The sequence below is a fragment of the Tachypleus tridentatus genome, chromosome 8 (genome assembly GCF_004210375.1).
Source record: "Tachypleus tridentatus isolate NWPU-2018 chromosome 8, ASM421037v1, whole genome shotgun sequence".
NCBI lineage: Eukaryota > Metazoa > Arthropoda > Merostomata > Xiphosura > Limulidae > Tachypleus > Tachypleus tridentatus.
Window position 1 is genome coordinate 71,331,991 of NC_134832.1, and position 19,900 is coordinate 71,351,890.

The 19,900-nt window shown below is 28.5% G+C and overlaps 1 protein-coding gene across 19 annotated transcripts in view; it reads right to left on the reverse strand.

The window, feature by feature from the left end:
- Positions 1 to 19,900, reverse strand: part of LOC143222633 (prominin-1-A-like) — a 111,231-nt gene that overhangs the window by 30,407 nt on the left and 60,924 nt on the right. For all 19 annotated transcript variants that reach the window (XM_076449369.1, XM_076449353.1, XM_076449352.1 and 16 more), the window contains 12 exons: positions 17,146 to 17,351; positions 15,887 to 15,961; positions 15,571 to 15,634; positions 14,943 to 15,090; positions 13,685 to 13,837; positions 11,122 to 11,254; positions 6,726 to 6,799; positions 6,104 to 6,227; positions 5,794 to 5,946; positions 3,583 to 3,672; positions 1,907 to 1,987; positions 845 to 910 (listed from right to left, as the gene is read on the reverse strand). In XM_076449369.1, the coding sequence (XP_076305484.1) occupies positions 845 to 910; positions 1,907 to 1,987; positions 3,583 to 3,672; positions 5,794 to 5,946; positions 6,104 to 6,227; positions 6,726 to 6,799; positions 11,122 to 11,254; positions 13,685 to 13,837; positions 14,943 to 15,090; positions 15,571 to 15,634; positions 15,887 to 15,961; positions 17,146 to 17,351 (1,367 nt within the window). The remainder of the gene's footprint in view (positions 1 to 844; positions 911 to 1,906; positions 1,988 to 3,582; positions 3,673 to 5,793; positions 5,947 to 6,103; positions 6,228 to 6,725; positions 6,800 to 11,121; positions 11,255 to 13,684; positions 13,838 to 14,942; positions 15,091 to 15,570; positions 15,635 to 15,886; positions 15,962 to 17,145; positions 17,352 to 19,900) is intronic.

The following is a 19,900-nucleotide window of genomic DNA, read 5'->3' on the forward strand; positions in this document are numbered from 1 at the left end:
GAAGTAGATCATATAAAGTTCACAATAAAAGAATGAATTATTTATTTTAAGCATTCTCTATTCAAACTGATGATATCAAGAGTTGATTTTACAAATGGATAAGTTGTGATAATAACTCTTCCTGAGGAATGAATCTAATTGCTCCTTAGATAATATTTCTACCAAATTTTCTGAAACTGATATACACCTTTAACCATAAACTTGTTGAAAAAATTGCATACAACAGTAAAAGATAACTTATAATTGTTTAAATATATACATGGAAAAATCTTTCAAACCAAAAAAGAAAAAGGTGGATCTGTATAGCACACAAAATGTAGAAGCAAAATAGCAGTAATTTTAGATATATACATACAGGATTTTATTTGCAAAAACAAATACTTTTTAATAAAAGTATAATGTTCACAAATAAAGTTCTTATTACTCTTATTTCACTTCACATCTAACATCTGAAGGCATTAAATCAACACTAACTGTCTTGCTGGACCCTGAACCCTACCAGAAGATGTATTTTACAAGTGTGCATTATACAGTACAATTGTCAACTAAATTAGTTGGAGTTTCTGAAAAAAAATCATGTACATAAGCATTAATTATTGTGGTTACAAAATAATACACCAATGTTAGACAATCATATGAGTTAATACATTTAGTAAGAAGTTTTTCATACTGACTGAACTGAAGAAAAAATTACTTTTAAGGTTTACATCTTGTATACTTTCTGCTATGGGCCTTAAAAACATAATTCTTGTCTATAAACATTTTTGAGCAAGTTTTTATTTCAGTAAATGCATGAAAATAAATAAGACACAAAGTCCATTCTTATCATACTTCCACTACTTACCTTAAGTTTCTTTCCATAAAATTTAGAAGCTTTCTGAATATGTTCAGCAACGTTTCTGAGTTTATTCTACATAGAGAACAAAAACCTTAACAAGAAAAATGCTATCTGAACACATTATCTTTCAAAGATCCTTCTATTCTATCTATTTAAGAAAGAATTCAAATGTCCAATTAACATTGTTGAAATCATATATTCTAAAGTCTCATGCAGGACTTAATTAATACTGAAATAATAGATCATTTGTAACATTTCACTTTTCATGGTCCTATAAAAGTTTTAATAACTAAAGAAAAATGCATTAACAACATTTCAATTACTCTTCATCTGCTGAAGATGATCACTGAAAAACAAAATTCTAATCAGTAGGTTAGAAATGAAAGGACTTCATCCATTCCAGTTACATATGAAAGATTTTTTTTTATCTTAAGTTAAAAGTTAAGTAGTTGCTTTCACAATGTAAGACATAGAATTTGATAGCATCTAGTCTATAAGTACTGTAAAACATCACAACACTGGATCCAAAAAAACCTATGCATTAACATAGTTTAAAAAATACTTTGTTAAATCATTTCTTTTAATTGAAAACTCATAAGTTCATTACAACTGATGTGATGAAACTATAAGAAATCTTACTGTCATGGCTCATCACATAAATAAAGGACAGTAAATGTGATGAAATGAGAAGTGGAACCCTTCTCCAAACTGCAACACAAAAGAAGTGAAATAATCTCACCAAAATGGTAATTTCTACCATGCTCAACATTTAACACCAAAAGAAATTTCATTCTAAACATCTGGTGCTAACAAAAGTAGAAAATATTATTTGGTGGAATCCTTTTTATCAAGTTCACTATGTTGACAAAATTTTTTAAAACAATTTTATGACCTGCTTTGTATGTAATGAAAACCAGGTCTGACAAGGAAAGATAATGGTATAATTTATTACTAATTTCCTTATGTCTGACAATAATTTCATCATTATTGCTTCACCATATAACAGGATTCTCATTACTTTGAAATATACTAAGAATTTTTTGGATGATAGTATTTTTTTTAACTTACCAAGGAGGATCTGATGGAAATAACCAACCTCAGATGATAACTTTCTAGCTGCAGAGCACTATTTCTCAGTTTAGCAGCTAACTAATACATAAAAATATGGAGTGATGGAACATAACAAATTACTGAAACATAAAACATTACATGCTTACAATGTTTAACAAATCATACACCATAACTAACTTAAAGATACAATTTTAATTTATATCAGTTTTACAAATATATCAAACACAAAAGCAAATGAAATCAAAAAATAGTCTGACTGGAAAGAACAAAGAAGTTTTAATATAGATATGACTTTTGTCACCATATAAGAATTACCCTCATTAAACTACATTAAAGCACACAAAATGTACTTCTAATAGTAAATCTAATACCTGGCATTTTAACTCATTAGTGTTTTATTTTATTGGTTAATTAAAAAAAAACTTTTGTATAATATACATAAAAAATTACAAAACATACATTTTCAAATACAACCCTCTTGTTATTGATATAAAACCAGGATACAGCATGCTTATAGTATATTAGATTCTAACATATCATTTTCTTTCTCCTAACTTTTCTGTAATAGCATAAGAAATTTAAGACCAAATGAAAGAATGGATGAACTACCATTGTTTACTTATGTTCATTAAAGTTTGAGCAACAAATGCATTAGGATGGTATAGTACATATTTTAAGGGTTATTTTTCATAGAGTAGGTTGATCACTTCTTTGTGTATAGATGTATGTTTCACAAATTGGATTACACCATTCCCTTGAATCACAAATGTTTATATTTCATTTTTAAATCACTAGTATGAAAAAATTTATTTATTTTGTAGTTATTCTATTCTTTAAATCTCAATTTTATAAACCTTTCTGTACTGGTTACCTAACATTTTAAAATGGCAATAGTTAATACTAGGTAACTACTTTTGCTAAGAAAGAAATTATTTTCTTTAGCAGTTTCAACAGCAGTTGTTCAATCATGTTATGATGTGATAAAAGGAACAGAACCAAAAGACTGTACTAATAAGGTTCAAAGGAAGAAAGTAAAAAATCACCTGAGATATAAAACATTCATAATTATATTCTCAATAAATTAATATTTTTATTTAAATCCAAACCTATGCTTTAAGATGGATATAAAAGGTTTTAAAAAAAATTCTTCTTAAAAGATGTTGTGAAGTGAATGTTTGAACACTGTTTTAATTTTCCTTTGCTAATTACATTAATATATGAATCCCACAATATTTTTGAAGAAAATATTATTTGAAATAAAATTATTATTTTTACTTAAATTTTGAAATTTCATATGCAGTTGTGCAATGGGCACCTGATAGGTGTCCACTAATCCAGAAACAGATAAAGAAGAAAAGAATAAAAAAAATACTTAAGAAAATAACTGTAAGCTAAAAATAAATGCCATAACATTAATTTTGCTTTTATCTCTCAAATTCCAAGGTGTATCAAAAATTCAGATGACAAACAGTAATAAGACTAAATAGGTTATTGCATTCTTAAATATTTATTTAATAGTACTTTGCAGAAACAGAAAACAAAAACCTATAGGAAAGATCTTTTCTATCAGGAAGTTATCTTAAAACACACAAGGATATCAAAGTTTACTTTGCATAAAAACAATGAAAGCATATTTATAATCAAATAACACCAATAATTATTTAAAAACTTACTTCTAATTGAGATGATGGCAGAATTTCAGCAGTGTTATTTAGCTTGGCTGCTAGTTCAAGAAGGTTGATGGCAGTCAACTGTTCTTCTGCCTGTAAACCACGAAAAAACCAAAATAATAATAATAATAATCTCAAGCTACTTAACTACAAAACCAATTAACTTATGTGCATTTTTAAAACTAATTTATAAACAAGATTTTCCCCCAAAATACTATTACACCAATTAAGTCATCTTAAAAAACAGTAAATTTGTAACATTCCAGAACATAATAGAAAATATTTAATTAAAAAATACATTCATTAAACAATGTATTTCAAATAAAAAATTGTTTTTCTACATAAAGTGTCAGCAAATTAAAATTGTTTTATTAACATTAATTTGCTTGTACATTACTAGGTTTTGAACAGCTACCCTACTTTTAGTAGCCCTAAACAGAATTGCAATATCTTTCCACTGGCCAAATCAGAAAACCACCACAACAAGCCAGGAAAAGAGGCTGGTGGTTGAAAGAAAATGTGATAATTAGAGCATAGGAGGAGAGTGAAAGATAGAAACTAAGTTTACCTAAAATGTCAATTTATACCACTATGAGGTATGGTACAAACTTGTATGTACTAATACAGCAACAAGTAAATCAGCTTAAAATGTCACTTCCTTACATAGCAGGAAACCATTCTTAACAGATAACTCTCCAATATAAACTGTCCACACAACAGTAAGAAATATGTTACATAAAAATGATACCATATAACTCCAAGTTAAATTATACACTAAATAAAATTCTATAGATGTGATTTTTTTTTTAAACACAAATTACAACTAACAACTCCTAATTAATTCAACTTTACTTGACCAATGTTAAACTTGTTTGATACTGAATAAACAGCAGGAAATGTAGCAAAGGGAAAGATACTAGTGTAAGAAATATTTAAAACATAATACTGGAGAAGAGGAAAAGAACCACATCTACACATTAAAAAACGTCACTTGTAATTACCTAACAGAGGAAATGCAACAAAATAAAAAGAAAAACCAAAGCCCTGTTTAAATACACCAAAAAACCTCTCAAAAATTCACCAAATCAAAGACTAAATAGAGAAAATTGACTAAATTTTTCTCTAAGTACTTTCTTTATGGTTTCAGTCCTTTTACTCCTGACTGACTATGAAATTCATTTTCCATATTTTCAAATAGGTACGAGCAAACTTCTTGGCTTTGATTATACTTAACTTTTTCTCAAATTTGCTTTAAAAATATTCTTTAAGCTTTTCAATTTTTACATTACTTTTCAGTTATTTGTCCTTAACACCTTTTTACAAATTTTTCTTTAGTGTTACATAAAACAGGTTTTCCAATAACACACAACAGCATCTTAATATACACACTGTGTGCCACATATCATTGCCAACAAGACCTTTACTCATTATTAGAGTTTATCATGTTGAATGGGGATGTAACATGCACACTTACTCAGTCAAAATACTATTTGTATCAATCAATTACAATACCTGCATTATTATTGTATAAAACACCATACAGAAAAGACCAAAAACAATAAGTAGTGTGAAATTACATCACATTGATACAGATAATTCTTTTACAAACCTTTTCTTTATTAGATCTACTTTACAGGTTTTCCAGCAACAACAATATAATAGCATCTCAACTGCATACCTTACTTTAAAAGCCTATAATTATAAGTTTAAACTTTTATTTAACACTATGTTAATCCAAGGATTTATGATACACATTTTATCAAAACATGGCTTACCACACCAAACTAAGACTTTAAACTTGTTACTTTGTTATTATCTCTTCATGAAGAAAAAGTATTCTTATATTAATAAAGCTAGATTTATAAACTACCTTACAAGTTTAAAAGCCATTATTTTATAGTTAATTTTTTTATTACAACAAACTGATTCTAGTACTCTTGCAACTAAATAATCCATGATTAGGCTTAGAATAATACATTTCAATGCAGGAATAGACAAAATATTACTACTTCTCAACTCAGAGATGAAAGTGAAAATTACACCCAGACAAAACAATGTTTCTAAATCATTAAAAACTAGATAATAATAAATTTTAAAAACAAGGTATTGTTACTCAGTCACTACATAGCTTATAATGAAAGTTACATATCCTTCAGACATAATAAACCCATTATAAACTATATTGTATGCTTCAAGAAAAGATATTGCTCTTACCATCACAAAGTACACAGTGAAATTTATGCTTGAAACAGGTGTGTCTTTTAATTGTTTTAGAAGCTCCTTTCCTTCAGTTGTAAGTAATGTAACATTTGGGTTGACATTCAGCTGGTTTAAGAAGTCTGATAATTTTTCATCCACCTTGTAACGCTAGAAATAATTGACACATTCAACTTTGAAGATATAGCATCAGTGTTTCAAGGTAATATCAATCTATTAAATAATTCAATTTTAGAGTATTGTGAATATTTGTAATTTTTTCAAAATCATTTTATATTGTTTTAAAATTCTAGTCACATATACAAACCTCTCGATAATTGGTCAGCTGTGACAGGTTGAATATACTAACTACTACATTTGGCCCAATGTGAAGTTGTGATCGTTTTTCAAGTTCTAATGTCTGATAGAGGCTCTTATTGTTGTGACACTGTCTGAAAGACAAACAAACAAACTGAAGAAAAAAGAAAAATACAAAGTTAAAATTATACTTTGTCACTGGTGTACTTTAGCCATAATACAAGACAAATCAAATAGATTTAATATGATATTAACCAAAACCACATGACAAGTACATCAAAAATTGATATAGATTAAAAAGTAATGATCTTCACTCAATTTCTCACTAAATTATACTTATCTGGTCTAAGAAACTAAAGATATGAAAATATATTATATAATTTTAGTTCTAATGATTAACACTTCTCTCAGGCTAGAATTTAAAAGTGCAGTAACACTGTAATTTGAAATTTGGACTGTTTATAAATGATGAGAAAAACAACTAATTCATCAATTACTGTACATTTTACAAAAATTCTGAGAAACTACTGCAATTAAAACTTATTTAACCTATTTTAAAAAGATGTCAAATTTCTCAAAACTATTTATAAAATAGTTAACAAAATTTGCATATTTAAGATCCGTCATATTACCTGAGGATTTCAGTTATTTGAAAGTCTTCTTCAATCACCTTGATTAAAAGACGTTTCTGAACCAATAAAATCACCTAATAAATACAATCAAAATTTATACAATTAAAATTTAAAATTTAAGAAATGGTCTCATGAATTTATAAAAAATTGTATTTTTCAAATATGTGTAGTAAATAAATCTTCAATAAGTAGCTTCATTCTACTTTTGTTTGGAGTTTTTAAAACTCCGACAAGTTTTTCTCTATTTGTGTTTCTCTTTACTAATTGGTAAAATGAATGCATTCCTAATTTCAATTTTTTTTTTAATTACGGTGAAGATTTGAGTAGAGCTTGAAGTAAATCAAACGGAATATTGCAATTTTGGGATTTATTTAGTTTAAATGTAAAGATCTTACTACTTTTTTTACTCTACATGATTTTAAAAAAAATTTTCTTTTGTGAGGTTTTCAACAAATAAGCATGAAAGAAAAAATATTAAAAAATGATTGCAGAAAATGAATACTTCAATTTTTTTACAAATAACATTTTTTCATGTAATTTCAAATTTTTCTACAAATTTTACATTTTAAAGCCTTCTTTACTTAAATCCATCAGACATAAAAAAGCCCAGTAACAGTTTCTAAACACAAAATCAATTGTAAATATAGTTGTCATAAACTGACATGACCAAATTCAATAATTCTTTGTCATTAGGGTTAATAAACTATACAATCACAAAATATAATTTTATTATTATTAGATACTTGTTAGCAACTAATCACTATATAATAACTAGTATTAAATAATTTTAATTACCAGATACTAGCTAGTAACTAACTATTACCTTCAGGTGACAATATAGTCTACTAACCATAACAATGATTAATAAGTTTGTTTTTCTAATCATGACTACACCTACATTAGAAGTTTTTCTGAAGAAAGTTTCAAGCTGCTAGTTTAATTCTTCATTGGGTCTAACCATTTAAGACATCTACATGAAATAATTAAGAAACATGGGCATACCCAACTTAAACAATTTGACCCAATGAAGATCCATGCTAGCAGCATGAAATGTTGTCCAAAAACTAATAAGTTAGATGTACTTCATAGAAATCCCAAATTAAAATTGATAATTATCACAAACTTACCATAATTATGTGTACAGGTGGGTGGGTTGTGATTAAAGTGTAATGTTAGAACTTTCAAAGTATTTCATTCAAAATTTAATTAAACAGCTTTGTCATCAAACTATGATCATAATATAGTTAATAAGCTAGATTTTAATATTACACAAATTTTATTTCTTACTGTTGAAATATTCAAATAAATTCTCATCTTTCACTTCTTCATATCACATGGCCCTTTTTGCTCCAAACTATCCAGTTACACATTGTTTCTGCCTCTATTTAAGCTCCCAAGTTTTAGTAAAAATTGCAAACTTATAATATAGGTATTGTTGAGACAATCTGTTTTTATAGTCTCCAATCATTTTGATTTACAGATATAAACTAGAAAGTAAAACCAATATATAGTGCCCTCCTGTTACATACTATCTTTTAAGAAAGGACAATAATTGTTTCTGACATGTGTTATTTAATTATTTACAACAAATACAAAATGGAGATTTTAATTTACTAAATTAAGTATAACACTAACTCATTCTGACACCAACTTTCGAATTACTCAACCCACAGGTCCAAAGTTGCTATCATCAAGTTCACCTTGAACATGATAAATAAATTTAGTACACTTATACCTTAATTAGACAGCAAGTAAACTGTAGTAATTACAGAGCAGTGTATTCTTTTTGCACATCATTTGTGTTCTAGATGTAATATATGAAGGTTATAATTTTCCTAAAGGTACATGAAAACTTTTCTTTACACATGTCCCAAGCATTATGTTCCAACCTTGTTGGAATTAGTATATTCCAATGTGTCTCTCATGCTAATCACCATGCATCATCTATTAACCAAAAGTAGTATAGCATACATCCATGATTAAAGTGCCAAAGATGTGGGAAGGACAGGTGGGAACTGTGAGGAATGTAAGTACCTATCGGAAATACATTTCAGCATAGTAAATTATAACTTTTGTTACAGTAATTACTTCCTCTCTCACAAATTTAGCTGGGATCCCACATTGAGAAGGAAGAAGGTCAGTGTGATAGAGTAACTGGAATGATTTGCAAACTCTAGAAGCAGAAAAAATTAACATAGTCCTTGTCAAACAGCAAAGGTTCAGCAGTTTCAGCAGGAGCAATGGCAAAGTCTGGAGAGAAAAGTTAGACCTTGTAACAATCGACCTCCCGACGCACAACAGCAAATAAATCCATCACTGGGTCATCTGCACACTTGGCCCACAAAATATTCCTGTTGCGACCATAACCCCTAAAGAGGGAAGATTAACTTTGGAAGTCACTGCACAGAAAAGTTTCAAAAATTCAAGTGCAGAAATAAAGCAGTGTGACTGAACCAATCAAATGAATCACTTATCAATAAATAAATCAATAAAAACAGACATCTAAATTCAAATGCTACTACAAAAAACAAAGATTCAGCAGATAAGTGTAGAGGGAGTCACTTGCATCACATGAGTATGCTAAGTTCCTATTGGTTAATAGATGACAATGATTTGCACCAAACACTTACTGGAATTAGTATAGTCCAATGAGGGGGAAGCACAAGACTTGTAGCATATATAAAGAAAAAGTTCACATGTAGAAAGCAGCAATGAATGAGAATAGACAATGAAAGAAGATAAGTACCATATCAGAGTAATTAAAATATTCATAAAGAACTAAAAATTGGAATTAACTTTTATCAACAAAAAAGTACAAGACCAACACATTATTTCTAAGTTCCTTATTTCTTTATGTACACTGTTTAATTTTATAAAAGAAAGGAAAATATAAAAATTAAAAACTTATTACATTAAATACTGTTAGAACTTCAAATCTACTTAGAATAAACAAAGAGAGTTTCATATTATAATTTTAAGTCATTACAGAAAGAAAAAACTAATTTAGATTCATTTCAATTTTTTTTTTTTATGGTTATGAGGTCAAAGGCAACCAAATTACCAACCTTGTATAGAATTAGGGTAGAAAATACTGAAAATAAGATATAAAGATTTACTGTAAGCAGACATTTGAAATGTATTTATATTCTGAAGGTTATGCAAATAAAATATGAGATGTTGATGTGTAATAAAAGTAATTTTATTTTTAACATGAAAATAATCTTGCACTCATACTAGTCAAAAATGAAACTTGATATATTCATGAACAGATGTTTTTTTTTTAGTTTATTAAAACTACTTCACTATAAAATCTGATTTTTCATACACAAAAAAATTGTAATGTTTACTGAAAATATGCCAAATTTTGTAAAAATACTCATACTATATTAAAGGTTAGTAATATCAAAACTATAATAACTTCAAACAAGTACAAGGGGGTCAAGTGGTCAGTAACTTCAACAGAGCCCATACAGAAAGAGTTAATAAAGTTTTATAATGAACAGATTTCTGTAAAATAACTTAGTCAATCTGACTCGGGCTCAGACAAGTCAAGGTGCAGAGTGATTTTCATGTGAAAAATAAAAATATTTCCTTCATGATAAGAAACCCACCGTATAAATTAAAGTTTGTAGACAGCTGGAATAGATAATGGAAGGAAGAAACTTTATTATAAATAACAAATATAACACCTTTTAACAAACTGTTGGCCACTGTACAGTTTTCAAATTGCATTTTTGTAACCTCTACAAAATCTATATCTATAGTTTTTCAGTATCTCTTGTACTGTATCTGATATCTTCTCTGACACAAAACATTCCAAAATCAGCAATGTAGAATAAGCATAGAATGTTCATAACTCTTAATATCAAATTCAGACTACCATGGTGAATAGTACTTTGTACAAGTGTACTCTCCAATCCCCAACCCATTCATGTAAAGTTCATTGAGTATTTACCACAAAGAACTGTTGGTTCTCAGTTAACTATTTTCTTTTGAATTCATATTTAACTATTGACCATTGGAAATTGCGCATTTCCTTTCCTCTAAACTCCAGGTAAATGTAAATAAAAACTGTGAAACTGCTTTAGAGAACTACATTTACTCTTGAGCTGTTCTGTTTCAATGTAACTTGTAATTTAATGTAGTGTAATACCATGTCATTCACATTTTCATGTTAGAAATGTCCTACCTTGGTGCACCTGTCCATAAGCTCATTTTATAATAACATAGTACAAAAAAAGATAAATCTACATATTTTACTACTTGAAAGAAAAAAACAAAACAATACAAGTTAAAAAGAAAATTTTTCATTTTGTAAAATCTTGTGTCATTTTCATACCAGAAAATAAATTAATCTTGTGATGTTTTAGGGTCTCACAGCTAGACTGACACTCACCTCTTTCATTTGTGGGTCAGAAGTATTTTTGATAACATCACATATTGTGCGTTGAGTTGCTCCTCCTACTAAAAACAACGCTGTGGTGGTTAACAGGAGAAAAAAGGACAGCAAAAAGACCACAATGACTCCCCTATTAGAACATATGAGATGTTTACAATTTAAATGATCAGCCTTATCAAACAATGCAGAAATATTATACATACTTTACATCAGTGTACATTACAAAAAAAAAACCTGCAAATATAGGTTAACAACCCTTAAAGTACCTCAAGGTAAACAAGCAAAAAAAAAAAAAATTAGAAAAGCACCTCAGCTGTAACAGCAGTTAGAATCTTTATAAACCATTGTATCTTTATTAACAATATCTTCTCAGTTAAATGATATACTGTCAAAGATAAAAAATAATGGCATAAATAAAACTGAATGATAACAGTTTACAGGGATGAAAATAGTAGATAAATAACAAGCTTTAATTTACAGAATGGTTAAACATTATTTCCAACATTAACTCTAAAAATTGTTTTTACAATCTTTTGTAAATCTCAGTTCAAATTCCACTCTAATTTCATATTACATATTATACAAAAATTAACTTTCATTTTTAACAGTTATTCAATGTTAATAAAAATGAAACACCAGCCTGAGCAAAGCCTTACAACATGTATAGATATTTAACGATATAATGTTTATTCACATCAAAGTAATGTAATGGATTTACTACTACATATTTATTTCAATATTGATGTTTGTTTCAGTTAAATATATATTTAGAAATGTATACAGCTTAAACTATTAAATGTCTATTGCAAAATTCCTGCCTATTTACTAAACTTGCAGAAGACTCTCGAGTGTAAGAATCAACAATGTATGTAAATACAACTGAAATTTCAAGAACTTTGTCTAATGTTTATACAAATTGGCTTGCCAAGAGACAGTATACATGTTTTTGGTTTGTTACAGTTGATAAACTATAAACCTCAAAATCTATAACTGTAATTAACACTTATTAATCAGGAAATAACAGATATTTGATGAGTAATGCTTATATTTTATATACGTTACAAAGTATTTAACTTCATCAGATTAATTTTGGAAGTTACCATTTCTGCTAAACACATTATATAGTTGCAGCAGTTAAAAAAATAAAAAATAAAAAAACTTCTGTGATCAGTGAAGAGCTAGCTAGCCACCCATTAAGTAAATTGTACCAATATCAAATCAAAATTAATTCATTCATCATGAACCCTCAACAAGAAATCAAGGACATTCTGGATCAGATAGAATACTCAATATTGTTTGTAAGTTAGTGAAACTTTAGTATATAGATCATTATTTGTAATAACTATTTATGTTAACCATTATTATAAATTGTATTATTGTTTGTATATTAAAATATATTTGTTTTAAGAAAGTATACTGTATGTATCAATCTTTCAGCAAATAACATATATTTGACATGTATCAATATTTGATTAACTTCTAAGTCTCTTAGGTTGTCCAGAAATAAATGTCATTTTTAAGCTGCAAAGTTTGGAGAAGTATGAACAATTTTCGTAAAACATGTTTTAATCAAAGCAAGCACCATATGCTTCAACACACTTTTGCCAATGTGTAACAATGCTGTTTATGCCCCTGCTGTAGAAATCAGAGTTTCTATGGTCAATGAACTCCCTGAAAACTTCACTGCAGCTGCCTGGTTTTGAAAGCAGTTATTGTTCAAAAAAATGTCAAAGTGCATGAAAATGAGAAAATCTGTAGAGGAAAGGTCTGGGGAATAAGGTATGTGAAGTAGAACCTCGATTCCAAATTCATTCAACTTTTGGAGCAAAATCCTTGACAGGTCTCATAATCCCAATTTTGTTGCTCATTAGTCAGGTCATGCAGAACTCACTTATCCAACCTTTTCGTCTATCAAATCACACTCAGGTGGTTGGCAATGCCTGATTTGCTTGTGCCTATCTTTTCTGCAAGCTCACATACTGTGGTACGAGAATCTGTCTCAACTGCTTCTCTTAATGTGTTTTCATCTAAGAATAGCTTCTTTCCACAACCTCCTGGTCTTCAAGATTTTCATCTCCATGTTGAAACCTATGGAACCAATGCTAAATTATATGTTCAGTGACAGATCTATGGCCAAATGCCTAGTTTATGTTCAAGTTTGAAGTTGTAGAGGAAAATCAGATGAAAGTCCTTCTTGTCCATGCTGCCTTAGAGGTTGCAAAACTTACTTTGAGTAGAGTTGAAACAGCAGACAATTAAGACAACTTGTAAGTGACAACACCAATGATAAGTTACTCAATATTCAGCTTCCAAATGTCATCATAAAGATTCCAACATTTATTTCTAGGCAACCTAATAAATTACAATTTAACTCTGTTTTAGGCTATTTGAAATTATAATAAGTAATATAGTAAATTGTAGGTTCATCCAAGATAGATTAAAACATGTAATAGTAATTACTTTGGTTAAGCATGAGTCACAAACCTAAGTCTTACCTTAAACTTTGAATGTTAGTGACCATAAACTTGTATATGTATATATGTATATTCACAGTACTCACATTATAAGAAGTCTGGCTCCTACTCCTTTGTTGCAGCTACTATCACCATAGATATTTCCTGGTCTTGAACCACATGACCCACAAACAACTCCAAAGGTGAAACATAAGACAATAGCCAACATTCCACAACAAAGAGCCATACTGCCATATCGTCTTAGGACAAGAAGTAAATTATCACAATTATATTGATCAATTTTAAAAGATTGGTAATAACTAATCAACTGTTTCATTTGTAGTTGTATTAAATTATGTCTTAACAGTTCAAAATCAAACATGCTTAATATCTACATTTTTAAGTTTGCAATTTAAACTACATTGTTACCCTATGTATAATACAACAAACAATTTATATAAATTTCAATTGTTTAATATAATAATAATAACACATATGAGGTTATTTTTTAAAGTCTGCAGTAAACAAGCTAAGCTAAGTGTTTGATCCACAGTGAGCAAAATTCAGGAATTAAGTTCTGAATTACGCGTCCTTTCAATGTTAAGTTCTGTACATCATATCTCTGATATGTTGAAATGTTGGTGTCATTATCCAAACTTTGGAACATGGATATGTGTTTAGTTATTGTCTTAAGCTACCCTAACATAGTAAAAACTACACACAATAATAGTAAAAAAAGTTTAATATCTTCTGTATAGATAATTTCTAGTCAGTACGTAATTTTATTCATGCCCATCATAGGAAATACAAAATTTTAATTTCTCTTTTGTATTTTATTGTGGTAGGCTTTGATGAAATTTTAGTCATATCTTAAAGTTAGAAAAGGAAATCAGATAGTCAAACTCACAAAAAAATACTTAACATCTTCAGGTTACACACATAAAAAAGTTATCAAAATAAGCTGCAAGATCTTCAATATATTTCTTTCAAATTTTCTACTTTACAAAAAACACTACTAACACAAATCTAAACTATAAGATGCTCAGCTAGGAAGGTCAAGAGTCTATGAGAGTGAAGGTAGACTTTAAAATATGATGTGGAAATACCATTATCAACCATATAAGTTATTTAAGTTTGATTAATTTGAATTGTCTTCAAGAAAATATTACAGCAAAATTGCCAAAGGAACGTTTTCTAAAAATCATTTTAACTGGTATGAAGGGAATGGAACTTACAAGATAAAAGCACTTTCATCTGTGAAAGATAAATAATGAAGTGTTTTAAATGTAGCTGTACATCTCGTCTCTACTTACAGTAATTTTCAATACAATGTAGAAAGCTAGATAATAAAATCATCAAATGTACCTGTATACAGAATACTTTTCAATATATGGCTGAAAACTAGACACAACCTCCTTAGCTTGTCTCAGTTCAGGAACATGCAACATTTGACTAGTATTATCAGCAGCAGCACCAAGTTCTATGCCAAAGTTCCTTATCTTCTGTTTGATTGCTAGAAAGTTCACGAAATACAACAGTAAGTTTTGTTTTGTATATGTTTAAGAAATTAAATATCTCACTCTAATATATATATATAAATTATAAAATAATTTAAGTTAATATGGTCATTTAAGCAACTGAAACATTTCAATACGAGAACATAAAAATACCATATCTCCCTATAAAGATAAAATATTAAATAATATACATATTATTTATCATTAATACATTTACACACAAATATTAAAGAAAAACAAAAACAGCCAATCCTTATTACTTATTACAAACCCAAAATGTTTTTGAATAAAAGGCAGGTGAAATATTATACACATACACATTTATGCACACAGTGTGTAGAATTTCTTTAAAACCACCATAAACTTTCATTGATACAGTGGATATTAAGTTTGATTTTTTTGTAAACAGGAGCAATAAGTATTTAAAACTAAAGTATATTTGAGTATAACAGATTACTCAACAGTTGGCTTCTTACCTGGAATAGCATTACTAACAGCATCTTGGATAGTATAACTTAACCTGTCAAATGTGTCTTTACCCTGTGAAAGACAAATTTTAAAAGATAAAGATCTGAGGTGCTGAGTATTTCAGCTAAGACACTGTAGAGTTTAATTACCTAAACTGGAGTAAAAACTCAGTAGGATTTTCTTTTTAAGAATTAGAACATTCCTCTTCACCTGTAATACACACTCATTTCTGGCTTGAGAGATTACTTTTCAAATAAACCTTTAATTAACCATCTGATTATAATTATTTTTGTGCAATAATTTATATATGAAACAATCACTAACCTTTCTCACTTCACTTTCAATATCTTCATGAAGTAGATCTGATAACTTTTGCATAACGTCTGTTAGGTTTGGAAGCTAAAAACAAAATTGATGAGAATGTACATTGTATTCTCAACAATATTAGGACAGCTAAAAACTTCTGATTTTTGACACTTTTTGCAAATTTCCAATTCTGACTAGTTAATAAATTCATTTCAGTTACTGGAAGCAATAACATCCCATGAAATTCAAGCAAAATATTCATTTTATAAAACCAAATGCTTCCTAATTTGATCTATCTAGTTCACATAACAGCTGTGTTTCAAATAGTATCTCAACTACTACTGTATTTGTTGTATCCCTGTCTGCCAGATGAGCCAAAGTATTTACCATTAAGCACAATATGACTGTTTGTTTGTTAACAGCAAAGCTGCAAAGACTATCTGCCTCTAACTTTGAACTGATTAAAAGGAAGGTAAGCAGCTAGGAGCACCAAACTCCATTTCCTAGAATACCCTTTTCCTAATGAATAGTGGGATTTACCATAACAGCTGAAAGAGGAAGCATATTAGTCATTGGATTTTGATCCCACAACTTGCAGTTGCAAGTAGAGCTCTTTAACCATTAGGCCATAACAGAACAAGCAAAACATGCAAGAACAACTGTATTTATAAAAACTGCATAATAACACTTCTTAACACTCCAGATGTAATAAACTACAAACTAAGGATAAATTTAATTAAATATTTAAACACTTCAAGTGTTAAAAAGACTGCTGAAAATCATCATTTACAGGCTAAATAAGTAATTTAGCAAGTTTTTCATTTAAAAATGTTAAGAGTATTGGAAATAATTTCTTGCAACATAAAAGTAGAAGACAGTATTTTTAATAATAATAACTTTGATTCTGGAAATTTCTATATTCCATATTTAAACTTTAAAACTAATCCTAATTTTAATACTCTTAAAAGCTGCCAAATTAAATCAGGTTTGATCAGCAACATACAAAATATTAAGCATTAAATAAGTACACTTTGTTACACTACTTACAGTTTTACAAAACCTGATTCATTATTTAAAAAAATGCAGATCAAAAACATAAGAACAGGAACAACTAAACTGATTTATAAAAATTCAAAATAACAGCTATTTATGATAACTGTTTTGGTATTAAAGCTTATAATGATCTTCCCATCAGTATAGGCATGATTCTTTCAGATTAATACATAATTAAAATTGTGACCACATTGTTTTTATAACCAATAAGAACAATCACTTACTTCTGAAAAATTTGGCTCAACAACAAGATAGGAAAGATCATATTGTTTGAGAATTTCCTGGCAAGCCTCAGTGTTACATTCATTCAATAAACCCATCAGGTCTTTTCTCACTCCTGCCAAGCCAAGCTGAAGTTGGTTCCCATCTTGTTGTAGTTTCTTTGTGTTTTCCATTGCTTCATTGATATCATTTCGTAACTGCTCAAGCCCTAGCAGTGTTCAAAGTATCACAAACTTAAAATCTAATAACAAACCATAAGCCACTCATTTAAATATGTATCTACATTTATGCTATATACATGCCAAAAATGTGAAGTAACTTACAGGTATTTTACACCTAAAGGAAAATACTGATCAAATGTTCATATAAAAAGACAAAGTTGTTCTAGACAGTAGAAATTTAGTAATGTCATAAAGTGGCAAAACTCACAATTAGGAACAACATATTTGCATCAAATAATTATATGCAGCATTTTGTATCCATTAAAATTATTTTTATTTTACTTGTAAGCTTTCAGTCTTTTTACCAGTCTTCAATTGATAATAATGCACTGAGCAATACAAATACATTTATTGTGGAACACTGCTTTAATATAGGTATCTAGGTAAGACTTGGATTATTAAAACACTAAAATCTAGAACTACAAGTACATGCTCCTCATTTTACCTAGATGAAAAACTTGTACATCTTGAAAAGATTTTCAGAAATTATAAGTTATCAAAATAAAATGATGTTATATGTTATATGGACTATATATCTCAACTACTATGAACACAAATTTTCAACTTCAATAAATATACAGTATATTTTCTTAAGTCCTTTTAACTATACAAGTCTGATGAATGCAAAACCTCTAGTTCCCAGTCCTCTCATTGAGAACATAGTTTATAGTACTTGGTGTCAGCATGATAAACAATATAATAATTCCCATTACAGATGAGGTTCAAAGAACACCAAAAGGAGATATTAGGAACTGTACTATAAACATAACTATAGCTTTTCACATCTGGGAAAGTAACAATATAATAATGCAAAAACAACAAAAATGAAACCATCAGCCAGAAAAAATAAAAGAAATTATTGCTATCCATGCACAAGATAGCAGACCACCAGTGGGTATTAATTAAAGCAGATGCTGTAAGTGGCAGCTACTCAATGTTTCACAGACACCACTTATCAAAAGAAAAAACATTTACCATGGTTAAAATGTAAAATTAAACCTTTAATTCTACAATGTATTAACTGAAGCACAAATATTATTTCTATATAATACCTAAAATTTCATTTTCTCTTTGTCTATTTATAGAAGTAACCAATTTGTCTTCTATATTCATCATAATTCCTCTGTGCTTAATAACTTTGATACAATATGTCAGTTATTGTTATACATGTTGCCTAGAAACCTATTTTAAAGTAGTGTTCCATAATAAAGGAATTTGTATTTGTCAGTACATTGTTGTCAGATGAAAGCTACAGTAAGAGGGCCAAAAGACTGCAAGTAAAAGAAAAGTACTTTAATGTAGAGAGAACATTGTGTATAATTCTACATATGATTTACCTATATTATGAATTTTTAAAAACAATCTTTATGTTAATCAAGTTTGTAAGGGACAAATATGCAATTCTTTTAGAATAAATTTAAAATACTGAATTTTAATTAGTATAACTAACTAATAATAAAATACTTGGCAATAGTAGTTAATTTGTGGATTTAAATGATTTTTTCATCCATGTCATTCTCAGTTATATTTTCTAAACTTTCTCAATATTTATTAAATATACTCTATCACTAAACTTCACTATATTAACATTTGTTTTTAAATAATAAATAATTCTTAAGCAAATTCGTAGCAAACTACCAGCTATGTTCATTTAATTGAACTACATGATAATACAAAAATACAACATAATAGTAAAGAAGCTTAAATACTTCTGAGAATAATATTTTGTACATACATCATAAACTCATTTTCACATACATAATTGAAATGATTTAAAACTACGAAAGGAAGATTTTATTTCTAGTTAAAATATCATAGTAATGGGCAATTCATACATTCTGAGATGTTCTAACAGTTTTAGTTCACTTACATAAAATAAAAAAATTGTGCTGAAAGCTTTTTAAAAGCATTTAAGCATTTACACTCAATACCCTCCTCAGTAAATGGCCAGTAGAGAAGCTTAAACCATCTAGCTACATAAATCTACATTACTTAGTACTACAGGGCCAAACTTGAAAGGAGGACTTGGAGAAGCTGGGAGTCACCCAGATATGATGAGGTCTAGGAGAAAGTTTTCAGGGCCATTGAACTCAAATCTGGGTGTTCCTGGCCCATCTCAGTTGGGATGATATATTTTAAAATATGTTCATATGCACATTCACAAGTAAGTAGTACCAAGCATGGAATCACATAAACATGGGCAAGTGTCCTAACATAGCTTGTTTTTAAGTTATACAGAAGTAATTGTAAATAATGAAAAAAATTAATAATCAGAGCAAGGATATTTTACACTAGTGGTTACAAAGAAAGAAACTATAGTTATATCTGCTCCAAAGTAAACTATCAGTGACAGCATATATTTGCATGTATAAGTGAGCATATTTACATATCTGAGGATAATCATAGGTATTTTCTTTAAAAAATATACTGGCTTAAAGATCAAATTCCACTTAGCAATCTCTTCCATTTTTGCTATTTCAAGATACAATCAAAAAATTAAATATTTTCATAAATGAAAACTACTCTAAAACAATTC